The following is a 25766-nucleotide window of genomic DNA, read 5'->3' on the forward strand; positions in this document are numbered from 1 at the left end:
AGAAGGACAGATCAATCTCCAACTTTTTACAGAAGGCTCTCCAAAACAATGAAACAAATTGTACCCCTCTGTAAGAAACAATATTGACAGGGACCCCATGGAGACTCAGGATGTGCTTGACAAACAAGGTAGCTAACGTCTTAGCATTGGGTAGTTTCTTGAGGGGCACAAAGTGGCACATCTTACTGAAGCGGTCTACTACAACCCACACCACCGACGTGCCTTGAGATGGAGGCAAATCGGTGATAAAATTCATGGAGATATGGGTCCAAGGTCTCTGGGGAATGGGCAAAGAACATAGTAAGCCCGCTGGTCGGGACCTGGGAGTCTTGGACCTAGCACAAACTTCACAAGCGGCGACGTAGGCCTTAACGTCTTTAGGCAACCCAGGCCACCAATAGTTTCTGGCAATGAGGTGCTTGGTACCCAGGATGCCCGGATGACCAGAGAGTGCGGAGTTATGATTTTCCCTAAGTACCCTTAGCCGGAATTGCAGGGGAACAAACAGCTTGTTCTCAGGAAGGTTCCCGGGAGCTGAACCTTGATCAGCCGCAATTACAGAGACTAAATCAGAATCAATAGAGGAAATGATTATACCTGGAGGCAAAACACAAGCAGGATCTTCCTATGAAGGAGGGCTGGCTATGAAGCTACGCGACAGTGCATCAGCCTTAATATTTTTAGACCCAGCCCTACTCTTAGGGAGCTTAGCTCCTGGTACCAAATCAATTGCGCAATCGTATTCTCTATGAGGAGGTAACACTTCGGAGGCCTCTTTAGAGAAAACATCAGCCAAGTCCTGAACAAACTCAGGTAGAGTGTTCACCTCCTCAGGGGGAGAAATAGAATTAACAGAAAAACATGACGTCATGCATTCATTACCCCATTTGGTAAGATCACCAGTATTCCAGTCAAACGTGGGATTATGCAACTGCAACCAGGGAAGGCCTAAAACCAAATCGGACGATAATCCCTGAATCACCAGTACAGAGCACTGCTCCAAATGCATGGAGCCAACAAGGAGTTCAAAAACAGGGGTATGGTGTGGCTTGACAAACACAACGCAGCGTTGTTTCTGTCCCGCAACTCCCTTACCTCTGCATCTTATCAGACATGGATGAAAAGTGAGAAGATGAAGTCTCTGCACCAAATCCCGTCGCCTTTGATGACGGTTTGTGACATTGTGCAATCGCAGACCGAGAGGTTTCGGGATTGTTCTTCATTGCCTGGGAGGGCATCCAGCAGCACATATGATTCCATATTGATTGACGGGGCGGTTCCTACTCTCAGCAAATTGCGGTCTCAACCGGGTTTTTTCGTCTGTTAATTTTCTCACGTACATGCACCTCAAAAGGAGTTACCTGGGAGCGCTTAGACAGGGTCCGATAGAACGCCCTCTATCCTGGTTGGAAACAACCCTCCTCCTTCGGCAAACACCTAAGAAGTTTATTACGCTATATTATAATAATCTCCTCAAGATGCATTCATCTGTACAGCCTTCCTTTCTTAAAGGCATGGTGTTGACCTAAAAACATGTTTTTTTTTTAAAAATTAAACATTTAGTGTGTAGGTGATTAAACATTGTACAAATTTTTTTTATTTTTTTCGCGAGTCAGGAAATATTATAAATTTTTTCTAATTTATAATACTACCCATTTTTGGTCACTAGATGGAGCTAGTTCCCAAAATTGCAGCATTGCAACATTGGGTTAAAAGCCCTCGCTCTAGTGAGCTCTCAGCATCCCCCCTCCTTTATCCTGGCTAGTGCCGGGATAAACGAGGGGTTTGAAAGGTTTAACCTCCTACACTGTGTGTCGCCATTTTTTGAGGTAACCCACAGTGTAGTAGGTTTACATACAGTAGTAAACACACACAAACACTAACATACATTGAAATCTCTTACCTGCTCCTGCCGCCGCGGCTCCCTCCGGCCCGTCCGCTCCCTTTGCTGCCGCTGTTCCATGTGCACAAGTCCGGAAGCCGCGACCGGAAGTAGTAATATTACAGTCCGGCCGCGACTTCCGGTCCACAGGAAAATGGCGCCGGACGGCGCCAATTTCGAATAGGACTGTGCGGGAGCGGCGCATGCGCAGTTCCCACACAGACGCCGTACACGGACGTGAATGGGACGGGAGCCGTTCACAGTCCCTATGGGACTGTGGCTGCCGTACTCCATGTCTGTGTGTGTCGTTAATCGACACACACAGAAATGGAACAAAAAATGGCAGCCCCCATAGGGAAGAAAAAGTGTAAAAATAAGAAACAGTAAAACACAAACACACAAATGAATATAAACGTTTTTATTACAGCACTAACATCTTTAACATATAAAAAAATTATTTGCCATGACACTGTTCCTTTAAAGCTTGGGAGTTGGAACTTAATACTACCTTTACTGAAGAGGATACCAGAGCAGTTTTTCGGAACTCCCTTGGGACCTCGAGATGTATAAAACTGCAGGAGTCCTGATACAAATTGACCTCTAGGTGGTACAAGACCCCCTGGGTACTGCATAAAATGTGTAACGAGATCTCCCCGGATTGTTGGAGGTGTCATAAAGCCCCGCGAACATATCTACATTTGTGGTGGGAATGCTAGAAAATCTCTCCCTTCTGGGCTGAGATAGAGAATGTCCTCAATACTATAACTCAGTTCTCTATTGCCATTTCCCCTCGAGTAGTGTTTCTTAACTTGTGGCCAACATTCCCCAGGGGGGCCCTTAGGGAGCTATGGCTCCATCTCTTCACAGCGGCCAAAGCCCTAATCCCGTTATACTGGAAGACTGAGACTATGCCACCTCTAAACCATTGGCTTAGGAATGGCGCCCAATTGGCGAGAATGGAGGAGCTATCGCATCTTGAGTTCCACTCTCATGTCAAGTTCCAGAAGACGTGGGCTCCCTGGTTTGAATTCTGTAACAACAGCTCCTTTCAACACCTATGGGGTACAGATTAAGATGATGGTTACTAGGACAGTGAACTAGTCCATACATTTTCAATTTGGAGCTGAGGTCTGCGGCGACAGCACGCCGTGCACGTTTCCTTTTCCTTCCTTCCTCTCCCCTCCCTTTCTATCCTTTCTACCCCACTCCCCCTTGACGTTAGTGCAAGTGGCGTGAACTTACGCCAAGATGCCCTTACCTAATTTTGGTACAGTACGACTGATATGTTTTGTTTCTTTATGTTATATTGAAAAGTACATATAAAGCCTCATTATTGTGTATTCTAACATTTACTCAGTTACTTGATGTAATGTGGCGCTTATGCGCACTGTCATTTGCATTTTTCTTTTCTGTAAAACTTCAATAAAAAATGTTATTTTGAAAAAAAAAACAGGGGTATGCTGTGTAAAATAACCATTAGCAAGAGGAGTGGAGTCGATACCCACTACCGGGACAGGTTTAGGCAAATAAATCAATGGCATAGCTAGAGACATAGCAAATTCCACAGACATAATATTAGCAGAAGACCCTGAATCCACGAAGGCACTGCCGGTGGCAGACCTACCACCAAAAGAGACCTGAAAGGGAAGCAAGATTTTATTACGTTTCATATTTACGGGAAATACCTGTGCGCCCAAGTGACCTGCCCGATGGTCACTTAGGCGCGGAAGTTCATCCGACTGCTTATTCTTACGCCTAGGACATTTGTTCACTTGATGCTTGTCATCCCCACAGTAGAAGCAGAGACCATTCTTCCTGCGGAACTCTCTACGTTGTTGGGGGGACACGGAGGCCCCGAGTTGCATAGGTACCTCCGAGTCTTCCGTGGAAGAACGAAGCAACGGAACCTCGGGAAGCATCATGGGGGAGTCAGAGGAGAAAACACAAAAACGTTCAAGTCGTCATTCCCTGAGACGTCGGTCAAGTCATACCGCTAAAGCCATAACCTGATCTTGGGAGTCAGAAGAGGGATAGCTAACTAGCAGGTCTTTCAGGGCGTTCGACAGACCCAATCTAAACTGGCACCTTAAGGCAGGGTCATTCCACCGAGAAGCTACACACCACTTCCTAAAGTCAGAAAAAATACTCCTCAACAGGTCTCTCACCCTGACGTAAGGTCACCAGCTGACTCTCGGCAAAGGCAGTCTTGTCAGTCTCGTCATAAATGAGCCCGAGAGCAGAAAAGAAAAGATCAACGGAGGAAAGTTCAGGGGCGTTAGGAGCCAAGGAGAAGGCCCATTCTTGGGGCCCATCCTGGAGCCGGGATATAATTATACCCACCCACTGGCTCTCAGAACCAGAGGAGTGGGGCTTAAAGCGAAAATAGAGCCTACAACTCTCCCGAAAGGAGAAAAAAGTCTTCCGTTCCCCTGAGAACCGGTCAGGCAACTTGAGGTGGGGTTCAAGAGGTGAGGGGCACTACCAGGGTAGCATCAGGCTGGTTGTCCCTCTGAGCCAGGGCCTGGACCTGTAGGGAGAGGCCCTGCATTTGCTGAGCCAGGGTCTCAAGGGGGTCCATAGTAGTGTCAGGGACCAGGGTAGACTAGGTATATGGGCTTGTGATTATGTAGTGTCGGGGTAGGGAGACAGACAGGTGAGCCCTAATCTACCCGCCTCTCTGTCCCTGCCTACTTGCAACGACCCGCCCTAGGCGACGGGTACAACTGGGTGACGGTCCGTACACTCAATAGGTGCACGACAGACAAACAGACAAGGGTACAAAGAAGCCGGGGAAATGGGGAAGTTGCCCACGGGAACACCGTGAGCAGCAAGAGAGGTGAACGAGCCGAGTCAAACCAGGAGATGAGCGAGGTACAAAAACGCAGAGCAGAAGAGTGGTCAGTAAAGCCAAGGTCAATAACAAGCAGAGGTTCAGTAGTTCAAGAAGCTGCAGCAGGGCCAGGAAACCAGCAGAGAAGAATCACAAGCAAAGGAGGAACAGGAAAGGCAGGTATAAATAGACAGAGGGCGGGAGCTAGCTCCGTCTGGCCAGGCTGTGATAGGCTCTCCCACTCCTAAGCCTGCCACCCTGAGTGGTGGAAGATGGAGTCAGTCTCACAGACATAGAAGCAGGTGCAGACTGATTACCTATGGGCGTTGACACAGAAGCTGTGTCTGGCAGATCCTTTACACATAGTCTCCGAAATTGCGGCTGATCAAGGTTCAGCTCCCGGGAACCTTCCTGAGAACAAACTGTTTGTTCCCCTGCAATTCCAGCTAAGGGTACTCAGGGAAAATCATGACTCTGCACTATCTGGCCATCCAGGCATCCTGGGTACCAAGCACCTCATTGCTAGAAACTATTGGTGGTCTGGGTTGCCTAAAGACGTTAAGGCCTACGTCGCCGCTTGTGAAATTTGTGCTAGGTCCAAGACTCCCAGGTCCCGACCAGCGGGCTTACTATGTTCTTTGCCCATTCCCCAGAGACCTTGGACCCATATCTCCATAGATTTTTATCACCGATCTGCCTCCATCTCAAGGCAAGTCGGTGGTGTGGGTGGTAGTAGACCGCTTCACTAAGATGTGCCACTTTGTGCCCCTCAAGAAACTACCCAATGCCAAGATGTTAGCTACCTTGTTTGTCAAACACATCCTGCGTCTCCATGGGGTTCCTGTCAATATGTTTCTGACAGAGGGGTACAATTTGTTTCATTGTTTTGGAGAGCTTTCTGTAAAAAGTTGGAGATTGATCTGTCCTTCTCCTCGGCCTTCCATCCTGAAACTAATGGCCAAACTGACAGGACTAATCAGTCTCTAGAACAATATTTAAGGTGTTTTATCTCTGACTGTCAATATGATTGGGTCACCTTCATTCCCCTCGCCAAATTTTCCCTTACTAACCGGGTCAGTAACTCGTCAGGGGTCTCCCCCTTTTTCTGTAATTTTGGGTTTAATCCACGGTTCTCCTCCATTTCTCCTGATGGTTCCAACAATCCCGAGGTAGATGTCGTTCATCGGGAACTGTGCACAGTCTGGGCCCAGGTTCAGAAGAACCTAGAGGCATCCCAGAGCATACAAAAGACTCAGGCAGATAAAAGACGTTCTGCTAACCCCTTGTTTGTTGTCGGGGATCTGGTGTGGCTCTCTTCAAAAAATTTGCGCCCTAAGGTTCCGTCCAAGGTCATTGAGGTCCTTAACCCTGTCTCCTTCCGGCTGGAGTTACCCCCGTCTTTTCAAATACACGACGTGATTCATGCCTACCTCCTTAAACGCTGCTCCACGTCCTTGGTTACTTCGAGGAAACCTCCGTTTCCCTGTTCTCACCCCTGAAGGGGTAGAATTTGAGGTTGCCAGGATTGTGGACAGCAGGATGGTCCAAGGCTCCCTCCAGTACCTGGTCCATTGGAGAGGATACGGGCCTGAGGAGAGGACTTGGGTACCCGCCCGGGATGTTCACGCTGGGGTATTGCTCAGGAGGTTCCATCTTCGGTTCCCCAATAAGCCGGGTCCACCTAGGAAGCGTCCTGTGGCCCCTCATAAAAGGGGGGGGGTACGGTAAAGGATCTGCCAGACACAGCTTCTGTGTCGACGCCCGTGGTTAATCAGTCTGCATCTGCTCCTAGGTCTGATAGAGTGACTCGAGCTGCTACCACTCAGGCTGGTAAGCTGAGGAGTGGGAGAACCTATCACATCCTGGTCAGACGGTTCTAGCTCCCGCCCTGGGTCTATGCATACCTTCATTTGCTTCTTGTCTTTGCCTCTGATTCTGTCTTGTTTCCTGGCTCTGTAGTTCCTGCTAATACTACTGACTTCTGCTTCATATCGACCCTGGCTTTACTGACTACGCTCTTGCTTTGCGTTTGGTACCTCGTACACTCCTGGTTTGACTCGGCTCGTTCACTACTCTTGTTGCTCACGGTGTTGCCGTGGGCAACTGCCCCTTTTCCCTTAGCTTCTGTGTACCCTTGTCTGTTTGTCTGTCGTGCACATATTGAGCGTAGGGACCGTCACCCAGTTGTGCGCCGTCGCCTAGGATGGGCCGTGCAAGTAGGCAGGGACTGAGTGGCGGGTAGATTAGGGCTCACCTGTCTATCTCCCTACCCCGACATTACAGAAACAGTATGCGTGCAGTCCCTTATTGTAATTCCATGGATCTCAGAATTTTTCTATGGATAATACAAAGATCAGCGGCGATAAAGGGCACCCCTGTCTAGTCCCATTAGAGATGGGAAATTCATCAGAGAGGGATCCATTTGTAAATACTTTTGCAAATGGTGCAGAATATAAGGCTAAGATAGCGTCCAAAATACTGCCCCCAAAACCCATGTGTCGAAGAACCGAGAACGCATATGACCAGCTAATCCGGTCAAACGCCTTCTCGGCATCCAATGACAACAGCACAGACGGCAATCCACGTGATTCTAAATTATGTAATATATTCAATTCTCTCCTAGTGTTCTCAAAAGCCTGCCTACCTCTGACAAATCCTACCTGGTCATCTCTCACCAGACCTGGCAGTATAGGAGCCAAGCGGTTCGCCAACAGTTTAGCAGACATCTTTATATCAGAGTTGAGCAATGAAATAGGCCTAAAGTTTTGAGGTACATCAGGAGTTTTGCCTGGCTTAGGCAACGTTACTATTAAGGCCGATAGGTTTTCTTTCGGAAATGATCCGGTGGCTATTTCTTTTTCATATACTGTATGCAGGGGAGGTGTCAAAATAGTGTCAAACATTTTATAGTAGTCATTCGAGAACACATCCGGGCCAGGGGACTTACCCAAAGGCAAGGAAGCTATCACCCTAGATATTTCTAGATGGGTAATGGGTGAGTTCAAAACGGCTATGTCTGCTGCGGAGAGTTTTGGAAGGGACAAGGTATTTAAGAATAAATTTATATCCATTTCCGATATCTGAGGAGAGAAGGGGTCAGATTGTAAATTGTAAAGCGCTCCATAGTATTCTTTAAATCTATTGGCTATATCTTTAGGACTATATAATTTCCCGGTATCAGTTCCATTTCTCAAGAAGGGAATTCTAAATTTCGTGTGTTGCACCTTGAGACGAGAAGCCAAAAGTCTAGTTGCTTTATCATTCTGAGAATAGTACTGTAGAAGACAGCCACAAAGTTGTTGTCACAAATCATTAAGTTGCGCTATGTGTTGTAAAAATTGCTGTGCTTTGTTAAGTAGTTCCAATCTCTTAATCTCATCAAGTATAGATGAAATTTGGGCATTTCTTTCTTTTTTGTCCCTATGTCCTAATTTAATGAATGTACCCCTAATAAAGGCTTTGTGAGCATTCCAAATGATATTAGGGTCTGACACTGAGTTAACATTAGAGTTAAAATATTCTTTCAGATCATCTTCAAACAACTGTTTGTATTTGGAATGTGCCATAATATAAGTGTTATTCCGCCATAGATAAGATTGGCCCATACTATGTCTTTCATCCAAAGTTAATGTAATAGCTGCGTGATCAGACCAGGTTATAGTTTCAATAGTCGATGACTGAGATAGCATTAGACCCTCCATATCAACAAGGAACATGTCAATTCTCAAATATGTGCCATGAGCTACAGAGAAAAAGGAATAATCTCTTTCAGTACTATGATGTGTCCTCCAGACATCATACAACTCCCCCTGCCACAGTACTTTGTTTAGTGTCCGGCCATTTCCTCTGGCAGGAGAAGTGGTATCCATGGAAGAGTCAGAAATTAAATTGAAATCTCCACACATTATAAGTCTCCCTTGTTGTAATTTAGATACAATCCGCATTACCCTATGGAAAAAACGAATCTGACCTGTATTTGGAGCGTATATAGAAACTATGGCGTATATGACATTATTAATAGAACAAATTAATATAACAAAGCGCCTGTTCAAAATCGATTTTCTCCATAATAGGTTGAAAAGCAAGAGCATTTTTGATCGCTATCATAACTCCCCTAGATTTAGAAGAATAATGGGCTTGGTATATGAACGGAAAGTTGGGATGTTTCAATCGGAAAGCATCTCTTGACGTAATATGTGTTTCCTTTGCACTTAAAATGTCACATGATAGTGTTTTAGCTTCTGACCACAAAAAGGACCTCTTTTGCGGGCTATTCAGACCCTTAACATTCAAAGACATAAGTTTTAGTACCATTTAACAACAGTATATAGGGAGAAGTGAAACCCCGCTATTGTACATCTATATAACTTCATCCTACAGGCCAAGTAATGGACTAACAACAGTAATGCAGCATTTCGAATAACAAAGAGCTCTGACCAGTATAGTATACGATGAGTGAAAATACATAAACAGAAAAACAGAAATGTAACACAAGCAATTAAAACATTCAATTGTACTCCTAAGAGTATATGGACAAAAAGAGATAGCATATCAGCTATCTAAGGTGTGAGGGCAAAGAAACTAGAGTCCCTGTTTATCGAATCTAGAAGAGCAGGTAGACTGGATCACCCATACGGCAACGTATAAACCTCAGAATTTATCTCTCCTCCGGGATCCCACAACTTGCCAATCATCTGATAAATGTTGAGGTGGTTGTTGCTTCAGCTGAGTAGGCGATGGAAGCCGCAGGTCCCATTGTTTCAGAAAATTGAGCCCATCTTCCACAGTCTTAATAGCATGGAAGGTATTATTTCTAGTAATGAGCAGGCGAACCGGAAATCCCATTTGTATAGAATCTTATTCTCCCGTAAAATGGTCGTGATAGGTGTTAGTTGAGGTCTCAACTGAAGCGTTGCTGCAGATAGATCTGTGTAAATTGACAACTGATGGTACGGTTCCGGTAGTTGACCAGCTTTACGTGCCACCTCCATTAAATTATCTTTAACGTGATAAAAATGTATGCGCGCCAGCACATCTCTTGGTACATTTTCCGCCAAATGTTTAGGGCGAGGGACCCTGTGAGCCCTATCAATAGCCATGTCTGACGTGGTACAGGTCAAAAGCATGGTCTTCATAAACGAATGCAAATATTGTACAAGAGCAGGAGGGGTTATACTTTCAGATATATGTCTTCCATATCACTTTAGTACGTAGAAATTGCACTTCAGATTCCATCTCAAAGTGTGCATCTATGAGATCATTATGTGAGCGAGCAAAGTCCCCCTTTTTAGATTCCACCTTATGGACTCTCTGATCCACCTCCTGAATGGCAACATTTAGAGGGTTAATCAGTTGCCCGATATCCGTTTGCAAGGATTGGCGGAAAACTTTCAGCATATCTTTCATGATAGAATCAGTTACCGCCTTATCAGACGTGGGCATATCGTCAAATAAGTCTGAGGGGTCGGGGGTTCCAAAGCCATAAGAGCATCATCTCTTACCTCAGACGTGGATGCAGTCGAATGATGCGCCAGGCTGTTTGAAGATGGTGAAGCTGGTGCTGATGATGAAGAATCCCGCATGGGACAAAGGTGAGTACGATCTGTGCTTTGTCCTCGGGGGTCCTGCACACATTGATGGGGATCCAGAAACTAATTATGACCCATCCTCAGAGGTGTTTGTGAACGAGGAGGAACAGAGCTACTTCGTCTTTGTGGCAAAGCCAGAGAAATGCGTTCCACTGATCTGGGCGGAGGTTCTGAGGCAGGAGAACTAGCTGGCGTGCTAGCATCGGCACCAGCTTGGCCCTGCTCCGGAGTGCGGGAAAGGTAAAAATCCATGAGTTTTTCCATTTTTTTCTGTGGCTTCTTCCTTCTAGGCATGGTTCTATATGTAACCGCGAAATCCAGACCACTTATGAGGTTTAAAGCTGTATGATAGTCGCTGAAATTGAGCAACAGGAGCAGGAGCTAATCACTCACGCATCCATTCAGTTCAGCAGCCAATACTGACCCCTTTACTCCCCATGTAGTAATTGTGCCTTTCTTAGGCCCCATGCACACGACCGTGCCCATAATAACTGTCCGGACAGTCGTTTGTATTTACGGGCCGTGCTCCCATTATAAAGTATGGGAGCACAGTCCGTAAAAAAAAAAGGGACATGTCCTATTATGTACGTAAGCTTTTTAAGGCCTTCCCGTAAATATATGGGAAGATGTCCATCGGCAATAGAAATGAATAGGTCTATAATTATAATTTTTTTTTTTTAAATGATGTAGGGTCCCCCCCATTTCTGATAACCAACCAGATACAACACAGCAGTAGCAGGCTAGCATTACCAGGATGGGAAGGGCTACTGTGTTTGGCCTTTCCCAGCCTAATAATACCAGCCTGTGGCCGCCCCGTTACCTGACCTGCACTACAAATGGTCTGGTACTGAATCATACCCGGCTCTTCCCGGTACCCCTGGTGGCAGTGGGAATCGGGGTAATAACGGGGGGTGTCAGCCTCTACACCGGGTAACACTAAGCCCCGCCTTAGTAATGGATGCTGTCAATCAGCCAGCAGCTATTAATGAGGCAGTAGTACTAAAGTTTTAAAAAAATACAAAGACATAGAAAAAACAGGTTTATTCAAATAAAAAAATTCCCACACAACACTCATTACCATTTTATTGATAATGAAAAAAGCCATCATAGAAGTAGTCCTCGAATCCCACGTAGTCCAACGACCAAACCTTGTCACAACAGTGACAAACAGAAAACTTTAGCAACGTTTCCGTCACCATGGAGATCAATGGTGAGGGAAAAGGAAGCTGAGGCTTTAGTTTTCGTTGACGAGTTAGCCGACAGAAACCTCAGACGGAACCCCTCAACGGAAGGGCAACGCTAATGTGAACACAGTCTAACACATACGGTAGGCTTAGATACAGAGCCAAAGTGAATGTGTGATAATGTATGTTGGACCATGTATCTAAGCCTAAGGTAGGCTTAGATACAGGGTCCAGCAGACAGTAATCTTATACAGTATAAGCTGGGGCCCTGTATCTAAGCCTACCACGTGGTTGGCTTAAAGGGGTTGCCCAGTCCCTAAACAAGCGTTGTGACATGTATAAGTTACTATAGTAACGGGGGCCGGTGTAGTTGATTACATAGGCCGGTTACTATAGTAACTTTTCATTGACATGGTGCGGGGGGCCGCGGGCCCCCTGGCTGCGACCCCTATAGTTATGCCACTGAATAGGACCCAATGAAACACCTGACTTCAATGATTTAGGTGTGTCCCAATACTTTTGTCAGTATAGTGTATGTATGAATGGGGTTATAATGTGAGTCTTGGAATCTATAATTCAGGCTTTATTTACACATATCAGAATCCTGAAAATGGTCTCAGCTACCAGAGGTGCAAAATGACCAGAAACCCCTGTCAGTGAAAGGGTTAAACACATAGCTCTGCGCGCGCGCGCACACAGTACACACATGGCATCAGAGGAGTAAGTACAGCTCTGCTGCATGCACTGCATACATACACTGCCTGGAGCCTGACTCCTCCCATACATGTGACTGATCACATGGTCATGACATCATGAAAGGTCCTTTAGCCCCTTAGATGTAGCATCTGCAGAGCTGTCATCCTGTTCAGTGTGTCAGTGGGCTGTCAGGTAGGAGTGTGACGGGGTTTGCATGCAGCTGGTTGTGTTGTTACTGTATTTGCTACATGCATTGTGTACTTTTGTATTATATAGATGCTGATATGACTAGATGCTTCATGTATTATGTGTTTACAGTGACCTTATAGTGTTGGATTATGAATTAGGCCTGGGTTAGACGACAGCTTTAGTTGTATGATCCCAGACACAGAGCTACAACTTTTCTGATTGTCACTTGGCAGTCGCATATGTGCCATCTACATAATGACTCTGTGTGTGGTTGTTTTTTGGATGCAATGTCGGATTTCGCCATCGATCCGAATGACTGCCATGGTTGAAAAAAAGAAAAAGGAATGAAAGCTTAGAACCAAACTGATGCCATTTGTCATCAGCAAAAAAAATCTTATAGCGATCACTGGGGACCTTTAATGGAGAGTGCGAAAAGAGCCAAATTCAAGCAATGCTCCATGATATTGCATCTAGTATAGGGACCGTTGCTTTCATCTGGGCAGGTTGCCTTGGAAACAAGTGACATAATGACATCATGAGAGTTCCTGGTTTAAGGCATGTTTACACTGGCCAATGATCGTCATGATTCGCTAGTTTCCGAGCGTTTGTAACGATAACTGGACAGTGTAAATGTAGGAAACAATACACATCAAACGCACGCGATTAAACTGAAAAATCGTATTAATCTTCATTATCGGTGGCATACTAGGGAGACATGATTCTTGTATTCCCAGCATTTCCCTACATACAGATCACTCTCAGTAGCGATGTAATTGACAGTTGACGTTATATGGCTCTGTTCACACAGCGTTTTTATTATGTGTACCACGGCGCGTTCCCGCCCGATCTAACATTGGGCGTTGAGAGCAGCAACTGCAATTTACATCAATGGGAAAAAGCGCTAATTAATAGGACCTGTGCATGGTATTTGCATGGCGGCTGTACCACCCAGCGTGCAGTTGTGGCTCTCCACTCCTAATGTCAGATCGGGTGGGAGAGGAAGGGTTCCTTTACACCGGCCAATGTGGACCGTAAGAATAAGCGGCAATCAACGAGAAGGCTGGTTGATCGCTGCTCGTGTTCTCCTTTCACAAGGAGCTTTGTATAGGGACGAGCGCTCGTTACTGCAATCGCTCGTCCCCGTGCATTTCCATCATCTTTGCTGCATATCTCCCTGTTTACACGGAGATGTGCTTCAGACAGCGGTAATGTTTTGTGCTGCGTAAACAATGTGATCAGCCGGCGGATCGTTGCCTGTTTACTTGTGAACGCTCGTTTGCCCGATCATTGTAAAAGGGCCTTAACATTGGAGGGACACTTTAACTGCTAGGACCCAAACTGATCCTGAGGACCAAAGAGTCTATGGGAGTTCCAGAAACAGCCGTGTGAGTGTAAAGTAACAACCATAGACTATGATGAAGAGTTCCCACATATGCGCCACCAAATCATATTTAATCTTAGCGCAGGAGAGCAAGTGAACCTTCCCAGCATGATCAGTGGAGTTCCCGGTGGTCGAGAATGCCATAAATGTTATTGGTGGGGAAAATCCATAGGGAGTCCAAGTGCGGATTTGACTTCTGTATCAGGATTTGTTAGGTTGTGTATGTTATGTAAACTATAGTTCTAACATAGTCACTTGTAGCCTGTGACCGTCTCATCATAATCCTGCATTTAGTCATATACCCACAATATGGCATGGACTCTCTGCAGCGATTGTAGGGTCTGCTCGTTTGTATGCCTACTTATAGTGGTTTTATTCATTTTCCCTTGTTTTTTTCCAAGCTGGCCCTCCAAATGGCTGAGTGTGAAACGGACGCTGAAAGCAGTCGCCCTTTGGATAAGGACATAAGCAGTACATCTTTACAGGTAATTTTACTCTATTTTTATACCTTTTAAATAATGCGAGAAAATTATTAATAATTTAATATTTTATAATGTGCTGAGATGTCGTGTGAGACTTCTGAAGGATATACCTGTGGGCTACTATCTACCACCTATACAGAGACTTCCACACAATGCATTGCTTTGTGCGGTATAGAATCTACTGTGTATATACGATTCATGCAAATGTACATACTGTATGTATGATGAAGTCGCTCCGTCTAGCACTTTCATAGTATTGGTATCCTATAACGTCACTGGGGCCACACCATGACTGTCAGCTTGTGTCTGCCTGAACACTGCCCATCTTTGGTTACATACGTGCCGCTATATCCATACATCCCACCTACATGCCCCTATTTTCTCCATAATTGGCTGTGAAATCAGGGCAGCTTTTTTGCTGTACTACACACTAAACATTGCATACTTTATAGGAATCTATCACCAGAAAATACAGCAAAATATGCATGTCTTATATGCAGATTTTCAGTGGATTTCACCCTTTCTCACTGCAAAAAATCTGCAGCAAATTCATGACACAATAAGCGATTATGAATTTAAAAAACATGCAGCGTGACCTGAAATCTGGAGCGGAAAAATCCACTACATGTAACTTTAAGGGTATGTTTACACGACTTATTTTCGGCCGTTTTTCAGACCAAAAACGGGCGAAAAATCGGAAGCGGAACGCCTCTAAACATCTGCCTATTGATTTCAATGGGAAATACGGCGTTCTGTTCAGACGGGCCATTTCTTTACGCGGCTGTTTTTTAAAAAAAACACCCGCAAAAAAGAAGTGCATGTCACTACTTGAGCCGTTTTTCATTGACTATAGAAAAACAGTTTAAAAAAAACGGGCATGAAAAACGTGGGTTTGCTTAAAAAATGGCTGAAAATCAGAAGCTGTTTTCCTAAAATACAGCTCCGCATCTCCAGCCATTTTTTGTTAAGCGTGTGAACATACCCTAAGTGGCCAGCATGCAATACTACATTACATTATGGCTGCTCCAGTGGAAAAGCATCGCCAGCCAGAGCTGTTGTGGGAGAGACTAGACAGTCCACCTCCTGATCGGCAACAAAAACACAAATATATGTGTGTGCAGTGTTGGAACACTGTTTTATCGGGGCTATGTTCCAGAACACAGGAAAAGTGCAAACTTCAAAAACAATACTAAATTTAGTAAGTATAGGACACATCTCATTCCACGCATGGGGACAACATTTAGGTAGAAAACGCTTTCATCTTGATAGTTGCCTGAAATGATTGGTTCTTCAGAGACAGAGAAGATTTTGGGTGCTATTGTTGAAACTTTAACTGGAGTTAGACTATTCGTTTTTTTCAATTTCTCTACATTTTATTTATGTTGCAGGACTCCATGAAGTCCGATGATCTCGCTGTGCGTTTCTCAGTCGAGGAGCTGGAGTCACATGAAGAGAGACAAAAGGAATCCTGCAGGAGTGGCACAGCAAAGATCCCCCAGAGCCCAACGTTAGTGGGTAAGACGAGCTGATTTTCATTCTATATAGCAGATGCTGTACCCTAAGAATATTATTATGAGTTATGGTTTGCCTAAAAAACTTGCACTTGGTTTCTTATTAAATATCCTGTCTTCAAACTGTCACTAAGGCTTCGTTCACATATGCGTCAGGGCTCCGTTCAGGCTTTCCGTCAGAGCTTTCCGTCAGAACGGAACCCTGACTGAAACAAACGGAAACCATAGGTTTCTGTTTGCATCACCATTGATTTCAATGGTGACGGATCCGATGCAAATGGTTTCCGTTTGTCTCCATTGTGCAAGGGTTCTGTCATTTTGACTGACACAATACCGCAGTCGACTACACTATTCATTCTGTCAAAACTACGGAACCCTTACACAACGGGGACAAACGGAAACCATTTGCACCGTATTTGTCACCATTGAAAACAATGGTGATGCAAACAGAGACCTATGTTTTCTGGTTTTTTTTCAGTCATTGTTCCGTTCATGGGTTCCCCTGAAGGAAAGCTCCAATGGAACGCCTAAACGGACACCTGACGCAGATGTGAACAAAGCCTAATGCTGTATTAAATTGGGGGAAAAATTACATCTGAAACACAAAAAAACTTTATATAAGTTAATCATGTCCCCCCTTAGTCGTCTCTTTTCAAGGCTAAATAGGTTTAATTATTTTAATCTTTCCTCATAACTTAGATTCTCCATGCCCCTTATTAGATTCGTTGCTCTTCTTTGTATTTTTTCCAACTCCAGGGCATCCTTTCTATGAACTGGAGCCCAGAACTGAACTGCATATTCTAGATGAGGCCTCACTAATGCTTTGTAAAGTGGTAATATTACATCCCTGTCCCGCGTGTCCATGCCTCTTTTAATACACGACAATATCCTGCTGGCCTTTGAAGCAGCTGATTGACACTGCATGCTGTTATTTAGTTTATGATTTACAAGTACACCCAGATCCTTCTCAACAATTGAGTCCCCCAGTGTAGCTCCCCCTAGGACAAATAATGCATGCAGGTTGTTGGTACCCAGATGCATAACTTTACATTTATCTACATTAAACTTCATTTGCCAAGTGGACGCCCAAACACTCAGTGCTTCCAAATCCGCTTGCAATTTACTATCATCTTCCATAGACTCAACATTACTACATAGCTTGGTGTCATCTGCAAAAATAGAAATAGTGCTATTAATCCCATCCTCTATATCATTAATAAATAAGTTGAATAATAGTGGTCCCAGCATTGAACCCTGGGGTACACCACTTATAACCGGTGACCATTCAGAGTAGGAATCATTGACCACAACTCTGGATACGGTCCTTGAGCCAATTCTCATTCCAATTACAAACTATATTTTCTAAACCTATAGTCCTTAATTTACCCATTAGGCGTCTATGGGGGACAGTGTCAAATGCCTTTGCAAAGTCCAAAAACACTAAATCCACAGCGGCCCCTCTGTCTAGTCTTCTGCTCACCTCTTCATAAAAACAAATCAGGTTAGTTTGACAACTTCTGTCCTTAGTAAAACCGTGCTGGCTGTCACTTATAATGCTATTTATTGTCACATAATCCTGTATATAGACCCTCAATAGCCCCTCAAATATTTTTCCCACGATAGATGTTAAGCTTACTGGTCTATAATTACCCGGGGAAGACCTAGAGCCCTTTTTGAAAATAGGCACCACATTTGCCCTGCGCCAGTCCCTTGGCACTATACCAGTCACTAGAGAATCTCTGAATATTATGAAGAGGGGGACAGAAATAACTGAACTAAGCTCTCTAAGAACTCTAGGGTGTAACCCATCTGGTCCCAGGGCCTTGTGCACATTTATTTTATTTAATTTAGCTTGGACCATCTCTACATTCATCCAATTCAGTATATCAACTGATATATTAACAGCACTTGCACTGGCTACATCAGCTGCTCTTTCTTCTGTTGTACATACAGAGCTGAAGAACCCATTTAGTAACTGTGCCTTCTCTTGATCCCCTGTAACCAACTCCCCATTACCACTATTTAGGGGTCCTACATGTTCAGAGCTTGGCTTCTTTTCATTTATATACTTGAAGAATTTTTTGGGATTTGTTTTACTATCCTTGGCCACCTGCCTTTCATTTTGTAGTTTTGCTGATTTTTATTACTTTTTTGCAGATTTTATTAAGCTCTTTATAATTTACAAAGGCTACAGCTGTACCCTCATATTTTGTATTTTTCAAATGCCCTTTGAAAGGGTTAAAGGTTTTTTCTTTTTTACTTTAGACATTTATGCAGCATAGCCACAGGATATAAGTGGCGGTCTTGATAGCCACCTCTCCATTCAGTCTCCACCTAAGGGCAGGTTCCCACGGGTCGGATACACTGCGTTAAACTATGTGGCGTGTCCGACCTGGATTCCGCAGCACTGTTTGTCCGAAAAACCATGCCTCATTGTGGTGCAGTTTTTCAGGTGGAATTTTCTGCTGTGTAAAAAGCAGCGGCAGAAAAAAAACAACCTTCATACTTATCCCGGCCGTAGTCATGGTGAAGGGTCCCTCCTTTGACGTCCAGTCTTGCCTCTCTGGATGACGCTGCAGCTCATGTGACTGCTGCAGCTTGTGATTGGCTGCAGTGGTCACATCGGATGACCCCTCATCCCAGGAAGCCGGATTGGAGGAAGAAGCAGGGAGTTCTGGGTTTGTATAAGCGGTTTTTTTTTCCGCCACAAAAGTCGCAACATCTGGCTTTGTGTTAGAAAACCAAAAGAGAAAGATTGACACTGAGAAACTGGGAAGTAGTAAATGTACAAAAACTTTATTAACAATGATAGCACAATAAAAAAGAATCCAAAAAGACCACAGTAAAAACAAGGATCATTGGCTGGTGAGTGGAGTCAGACCATGCAGCTATGTGAGAGGCAGGTAAATAAAGTGCATGTGCGTCCTTTAAATGATGTATGTAACTATCTGTTAGATAGTAGTCTGTACAGAAGGTAATTCAATAATATGCATCAGTAGATATGAAGTATTACAGACTATATAAATGTATTCAGATAGTATGGTCGTTATAAGACAACAGATATAGCAGCACAAGTACCAATTGACATAATGAAATATCAGGGATCGAAAGCATGCAAACCAAAATACATGAAAATTTCTGAAGGAATCAATGAAGTCTCACATACCCATGGTGATTGAGCAAAGTAAATGCAGCCAAAGTCCACCCCAACGCGCGTTTCGGCGCTAATGCCCCAGACGAAGGCATTAGCGCCGAAACGCGCATTGGGGTGGACTTTGGCTGCATTTACTTTGCTCAATCACCATGGGTATGTGAGACTTCATTGATTCCTTCAGAAATTTTCATGTATTTTGGTTTGCATGCTTTCGATCCCTGATATTTCATTATGTCAATTGGTACTTGTGCTGCTATATCTGTTGTCTTATAACGACCATACTATCTGAATACATTTATATAGTCTGTAATACTTCATATCTACTGATGCATATTATTGAATTACCTTCTGTACAGACTACTATCTAACAGATAGTTACATACATAATTGAAAGGATGCACATGCACTTTATTTACCTGCCTCTCACATAGCTGCATGGTCTGACTCCACTCACCAGCCAATGATCCTTGTTTTTACTGTGGTCTTTTTGGATTCTTTTTTATTGTGCTATCATTGTTAATAAAGTTTTTGTACATTTACTACTTCCCAGTTTCTCAGTGTCAATCTTTCTCTTTTGGTTTTCTATTTGCATTTTCTGATGCTGTTAGGGTTTCACACCCTGAAATCAACCCAGTGGTCCAAACATATTATATTTCTATGTGCGATTTACCCTGGACCTTTGGGGATTTAGATTTCTGTTGCTTTCTTTCTTGAATCGGTTCTATATATCTGGCTATGTGTTGCAGGTTTTATACCCCCATTGAATTCAAGCCGGAAAACCCGCAGCGACAAAGCAGCATAAATCGACATGCTGCAGATTTAAATTCCGCACTGCAGGTCAATTTATTAACATTTTCACTGCGTTATTTTCCTGCAGCGTGGTCATGTAAATGCTGTGGAATTTCCGCAGAGAATTCCATTGTGGAAATTCCACTTTGTGTGAACCCGGCCTAAATGTGGCAACCAAGAGCCCACTCGGCTTGCAAAATCGTAGTCGGTGAACCCCCTTCTCCCACCTAGACATTTTTGGCATATCCTGTGTTTTTGGTTTTTTTCTAACAGATAAAAAAAGGTCTTCAATCAGATTCAATACTCCAAGCTGAGCTAACAATGATTACTAATAATACTACCTAAAATATTAACTCCTTGCGCCGCCATGGCGTAACTGTACATAATGGTGTGGGTGGAGAAGTATAGAGCGGGCTCATGGGCTGAGCCCGCTTTATATGCTGCAGGTGTCAGCTGTGTTCTACAGTGGACAGCTCATACTAAGTACCGGAATCAGACATAACCCCGATACCAGATATTTAACTACTTCTAAGCCGTGGTCAGTAGTGACAGCGGCATCTTGGTCGTAAGAAAGAGGAGGGGAGCCCCGTCTGCTACTTTAGCACTACCCCCGCAAAGCAATCCCGGTGTTCCTATGGTTGTCATGGCAGACGGGGGCCTAATGTAGGCCGCGATATCTGCCGTCTTTGTTCTTCTAATAAGTACATAAAGCAATGTAGCAAAAAATGGATACAATTGGTATCACCGTGTCCGTAAATGTATAAACTGTTCTAATAAAACGTGATTTAACCCAAATGGTTAACACCGTAAAGAAAAGAAAAAACACAAACGCCATAATTACTGTAACTTTAGCTCCCAAAAAAAGTGAAAACAATCCCTCACACAGATCCATCGACGGAAAAGTAAAAAAATGATGGCTTCCAAAATAAAGCGACACAAATGTATTTTAACATATAGGTTACCGCACGATGAATGCCATAAAAACGATACCCAAAAAAACAATTGGAGGAATTGCTGTTTTTTGAGATTCCACCCCACGCATAATTATTTTTCTGTTTTTCAGCACATTATATAGTACAATAAATGGTGCCGATTTAAAAATGACAATGTGTCCCGCAAAAAAATAAGCCCTCGTACGGCTATGTCGACTGAACAATAAAAAAAAAAAAGTTATGGTCCTTGGCAGGCAGGGAGGCAAAACTAAAAAAAAATATATAAATGGCCTGGTCTTTAAGGGCTTAGTTATTGATTATCCTGTGTACAAGCCACAATAGCTAAATATGGAAATAAGCCTCTAACTTATGCGTCAGGTTGATGCTTCTGCTTTTCTCAAGGAATTAATCTTTCAATGTTATACATTTATTGTAAGCTTTTTGCACGCGTCATTTTTTTTGAGGTAGGATGGGAAATGAAAGCAATGACTTTCCACTTCTCCTTCATACTGGTGTTTTATATATCTCATACTGTATGTCTATTTTAGACTATGATAAGTGAAGTGTTATTTATTTGAATGTGCACCATCGCTGTATCTTTGCCATCAGGTTACATTTATGTGAAGCCAGAAATCGTATCGCGTATTCACCGAGGAGAAGAGCTGTGTGTGAGGAGCAATTTGTATTCTCAAAAATGCAACCGCAAAGCCAGTTCTTCCACAAGTGGGTATTGTTTTCTTGTGCGTTCACTTATACTGTATGTGAAGGTTTTTTTTAGAACTCTATATATCAGAGATACATTTTATTAAAAATGTTTGTATCGATGTTAAAGTAGTGACGTTAGTATCTTTGTGCTATGTCAATTACCAGTGCTCAGTGAGTTTACCCTCCTATATTATGGTTCAATTTGCTTCCCTAAAGTCAATATATTATCTCCGAGATCATGGCTTTAAGGCCTCATGCACACGACCGTAAAAACTCCCGTTATTACGGGTCGTAATTACGACCCGTAATAACGGGCTCATAGACTTCTATTGGCCACGGGTACCTTCCCGTTTTCATACGGGAAGGTGCCCGTGCCGTTAAAAAAGATAGAACATGTCCTATTTCAGGCCGTAATAACGGCACGGACAGTCCATAGAAGTCTATGGAGCTCCCTTAATGATGGGTGGCTACATGTGTGCACCCGTCATTACGGCAGCGTAGCTAAGCGACGTCAGTAAATAGTCACTGTCCAGGGAGCTGAAAGAGTTAACTGATCGGCAGTAACTCTTTCAGCACCCTGGACAGTGACTACCGATCAGAATAAAGAGCAACCTGTAAAAAATAAAAGACGTTCATACTTACCGAGAACTTCCTGCTTCCTCCAGTCCGGTCTCCCGGCCGTTGCCTTGGTGACGCGTCCCTCTCGACATCCGGCCCGACGTCCTGGCCGTCCCTGGATGACGTTTCAGCCCATGTGACCGCTGCAGCCAATCACAGGTCAATCACATGCTGCAGCGGTCACATGGACTGCCGCGTCATCCAGGGATGTCGGGCTGGATGTGAAGAGAGGGATGCGTCACCAAGATAACGGCCGGGTAAGTATGAATTTCATTAACTTTTATTACAGAAAGGGCTGTCCCTTCTCTCTATCCTGCACTGATAGAGAGAAGGGGCTGCCGATTAGTGCAGTGCTATTTTGCCGCTAAAAACGTGCCCGTAAATACGGGTGGAATACGGGTAACACCGGACCCATATTTACGGGCACGGGTCCGTAAATACTGGTGCAAAACGGGTCGAATACGTGTGACACCGGACCCGTGTTTACGCCAGTATTTACGGGTGGGAAAAAATACGGTCGTGTGTATGAGGCCTTAGGCCTCATGCACACGACCGTGTTTTTTCCCACCCGTAAATACGGGTCCGTTGTCACACGTATTCCACCCGTTTTGCACCAGTATTTACGAACCCGTGCCCGTAAATATGGGTCCGGTGTCACACGTATTCCACCCGTATTTACGAGCACGTTTTTGGCGGCAAAATAGCACTGCACTAATCGGCAGCCCCTTCTCTCTATAAGTGCAGGATAGAGAGAAGGGACAGCCTTTTCTGTAATAAAAGTTAAAGAAATTCATACTTACCCGGCCGTTGTCTTGGTGACGCGTCCCTCTCTTCACATCCAGCCCGACATCCCTGGGTGACGCGGCAGTCCATGTGACCGCTGCAGCCTGTGATTGACCTGTGATTGGCTGCAGCGGTCACGTGGCCTGAAACGTCATCCAGGACGTCGGGCCGGATGTCGAGAGGGACGCGTCACCAAGGCAACGGGCGGGAGACCGGACTGGAGGAAGCAGGAAGTTGTCGGTAAGTATGAACGTCTTATTTTTATTTTTTTTACAGGTTTATACTGATGGGTAGTCACTGTCCAGGGTGCTGAAAGAGTTACTGCCGATCAGTTAACTCTTTCAGCTCCCTGGACAGTGACTATTTACTGACGTCGCTTAGCAACGCTGCCGTAATGACGGGTGCACACATGTAGCCACCCGTTATTACGAGAGCTCCATAGACTTCTATGGACTGTCCGTGCCGTTCTTACGGCCTGAAATAGGACATGTTCTATCTTTTTCAACGGCACGGGCACCTTCCCGTGAGAAAACGGGAAGGCACCCGTCGCCAATAGAAGTCTATGAGCCCGTTATTACGGGTCGTGATTACGACCCGTAATAACGGGAGTTTTTACGGTCGTGTGCATGAGGCCTTAAACTGTGTGCACGTCCAGCAATACCAGTTTTTTCCTTTTAGTACTGATTTTATAACCGTACTATAAAGAATAATATCTAATACTGCTATCTGGTGTTTTACCACTTACCTGTTTACCACATTCAAACTGTTAGGGATGAACTTAAGTAAGTAGTAAAAATCTATGTATGTAAAGGCCTTTTTACACAAGCCAATGATCGTGCAAATGAGCGTTCATATGAAGGCTCGTTCTGCATCATTGCCCTGTGTAAACAGGGCAAAGATCAGCCGCTCATTCTTCGACTGATCGTATCGTTTATGCAGCATAAAATATTATCGTTGTCGGCAGTAATGATCGCTCGTCCCAAAACTGTACTGATCGTAGCCCCTTGTGAAAGGAGCAAACGAGTGCTGATTAATGAGCTGTCTCGTTGATCGGCGCTCTTGGTTACATCCACAATAGACCGGTGTAAAAGGACCCTAGGACTCTGCATTAACAAATATATTATTCCAAACGATCTTTATTTGGCAATATGGCTAATATTTAGAAGGTACAAGGTTTGGGGCTATGACTTAAGTATTGAACCATTCCTTAGGAAGGAAAGAATTGTGACATCAATGGGAACCCCTTTGAAATCTGGCGGAGAACGGATAGGGCAGTTCTTATGATCTGTTTTTGTTTCTTTTAGCAGGTAGCAGTAAAAGTGAAAAATTTGAAGACTGTAGGACTGTTGTCAACTTTTCAGATAATGCGTCAGAAGATAATGGAAGTGTACAGCAGGTTCATGACCAAAGAGACAGACAAGTGCTTCATATCAAAGGCAAACACGGTGGATCATTGCTAAATTCAACTCTAGATACTACAGTTTGTGACATAGAAAGCCCATCCAATTCTAAAACCATTTTAATGAAACCATTTATGTCCAGCCTTGCGCTAAAATATTCTAGTGCCAAATCCATAAATAATCAAGTACGAGAGGAACATTGCACAGAAAAGGAGACCCCATTTCATAAACAATCTACCAACTTACAGAAAACTCGTACAAGGAGAAGACATTTCATGAGCGGCAGGGGTACGAATGCTGAGGTATCGCCTAATACTTTGGATCCTAAAATGATTCCAAAAGCAAAATCTTCCAAGCCTACTAAATCGTACACCTGCACAGTGTGCGGCAAGAGTTTCACCCAAAATGCCAGTCTTATCATCCATCACAGAACCCACACAGGTGAAAGACCCCATGTCTGTAAGGAATGTGGGAAAAGCTTTATCAGTAGCGCATATCTGGTTATGCACCAGAGAATCCACACTGGAGAGCGGCCATATGTGTGCAAAGAGTGTGGTAAAAGCTTTATAAACAGTTCCAATCTCATCATACATAGAAGAGTACATACCGGAGAACGACCCTATGTCTGCAATGAATGTGGAAAGAGCTTCCGACACAGCTCTGATCTAGTCAGACACCAAAAAGTCCACACTGGAGAGAGGCCCTACGCTTGCGCTGAATGTGGAAAACGCTTTTTCCGAAGCTCTCATCTTATTAGGCACCGAAGAATTCATACGAAGACCTAGAGGAACAATTCCATTTAATTTATTTATTTGTGTATTCATTGACGTATTTGTCTGATTCAAAATTAAGCGTTGCCAAATAGTTTGTTGTACTTATTGCACTTTTATAAAAAAAAAAACTACAACTCCCAATATACTTTAGCAACCAATGATAGCCTGGACTCTCCAACTGTAATCAACTCAAAAAACCTAGAATCATTTTTATTCACGTTACATTCCTTTCTTATAATATTCTGCTTATTACCGCGGTAATCAAACGTCCTACTTTGCGATCATCAGCCCAAATGATGACTTTTAATAGGCACAATTTGAAGCAGGTTCATGGTTGTTTCACCTCCTTACACAAAGCCGAGTAGCCAGTGCTACTAGAAATGTGCGGCAGGGGCTTAATGGTTTTGATCTACAGAAGTTCTTATTACCTGCCCACTTAAAGCAAAACAAATTCATACTCGCTTAGTGGTCTAACTGGATCCTACGGTCAATGATAATTTGCTCGTCTCTGCATTAAACGTTTTTTATTCCAATATATGTAATCTCTACCTTTTGAGTTTATATATATATATATATATATATATATATAATCAGCTTAGCCTGGGCTAGGTCTATATATTTTGGTCATTCTTCCCTCTTCGTTTTCATATCCGATGTTTGGCGATTATACTTCTGCTCTCCTTAGCTGCTGCGTAGGCCTCATTGACTCAGGTCAAGACTTTATTGCAGATGTTGGACCATTGATCAGAGCAGACTGGACAACAACTTAATGTGGTCCCTGAGGGGTTACAAGCTCCAGCACATCCTATCCCTTGTCTTATGAAGCATGAATTGACCTCTCTTCTTTCCCAATTTCTGTAATGAGGGGC

General features: G+C 43.9%; 1 protein-coding gene across 3 annotated transcripts; it reads left to right on the top strand.

Moving 5' to 3' along the window:
- Nucleotides 1-11898: 11898 nt before the first annotated feature.
- LOC142743275 (uncharacterized) lies at nucleotides 11899-25430 on the top strand. 3 transcript variants are annotated; one of them, XM_075853885.1, is made up of 5 exons: nucleotides 11899-11987; nucleotides 14152-14235; nucleotides 15621-15747; nucleotides 21228-21341; nucleotides 24029-25430. In XM_075853885.1, the coding sequence occupies exons 2-5, from the start codon at nucleotides 14164-14166 to the stop codon at nucleotides 24907-24909; spliced, it is 1194 nt and encodes a 397-aa protein (XP_075710000.1). In that variant the 5' UTR covers nucleotides 11899-11987; nucleotides 14152-14163; the 3' UTR covers nucleotides 24910-25430. The 3 variants fall into 3 exon arrangements, with proteins under 3 accessions (XP_075710000.1, XP_075709999.1, XP_075710001.1); XM_075853884.1 differs by lacking the exon at nucleotides 11899-11987 and adding an exon at nucleotides 12290-12372; XM_075853886.1 differs by lacking the exon at nucleotides 11899-11987 and adding an exon at nucleotides 12290-12372 and having other exon boundaries at nucleotides 24032-25430.
- The last annotated feature ends 336 nt before the right edge of the window (nucleotides 25431-25766 follow it).

The sequence above is a fragment of the Rhinoderma darwinii genome, chromosome 2 (genome assembly GCF_050947455.1).
Source record: "Rhinoderma darwinii isolate aRhiDar2 chromosome 2, aRhiDar2.hap1, whole genome shotgun sequence".
Taxonomy (NCBI): domain Eukaryota; kingdom Metazoa; phylum Chordata; class Amphibia; order Anura; family Rhinodermatidae; genus Rhinoderma; species Rhinoderma darwinii.

Excerpts from the sequence above, each read along its gene's own strand:
- LOC142743275 (XM_075853885.1), top strand. The coding sequence starts at position 14,164 with ATGGCTGAGTGTGAAACGGACGCTGAAAGCAGTCGCCCTTTGGATAAG. Across the intron at positions 14,236-15,620 it reads TAAGCAGTACATCTTTACAG|GACTCCATGAAGTCCGATGA; the intron begins GTAATTTTACTC and ends TTTATGTTGCAG. Across the intron at positions 21,342-24,028 it reads CAAAGCCAGTTCTTCCACAA|CAGGTAGCAGTAAAAGTGAA; the intron begins GTGGGTATTGTT and ends TGTTTCTTTTAG.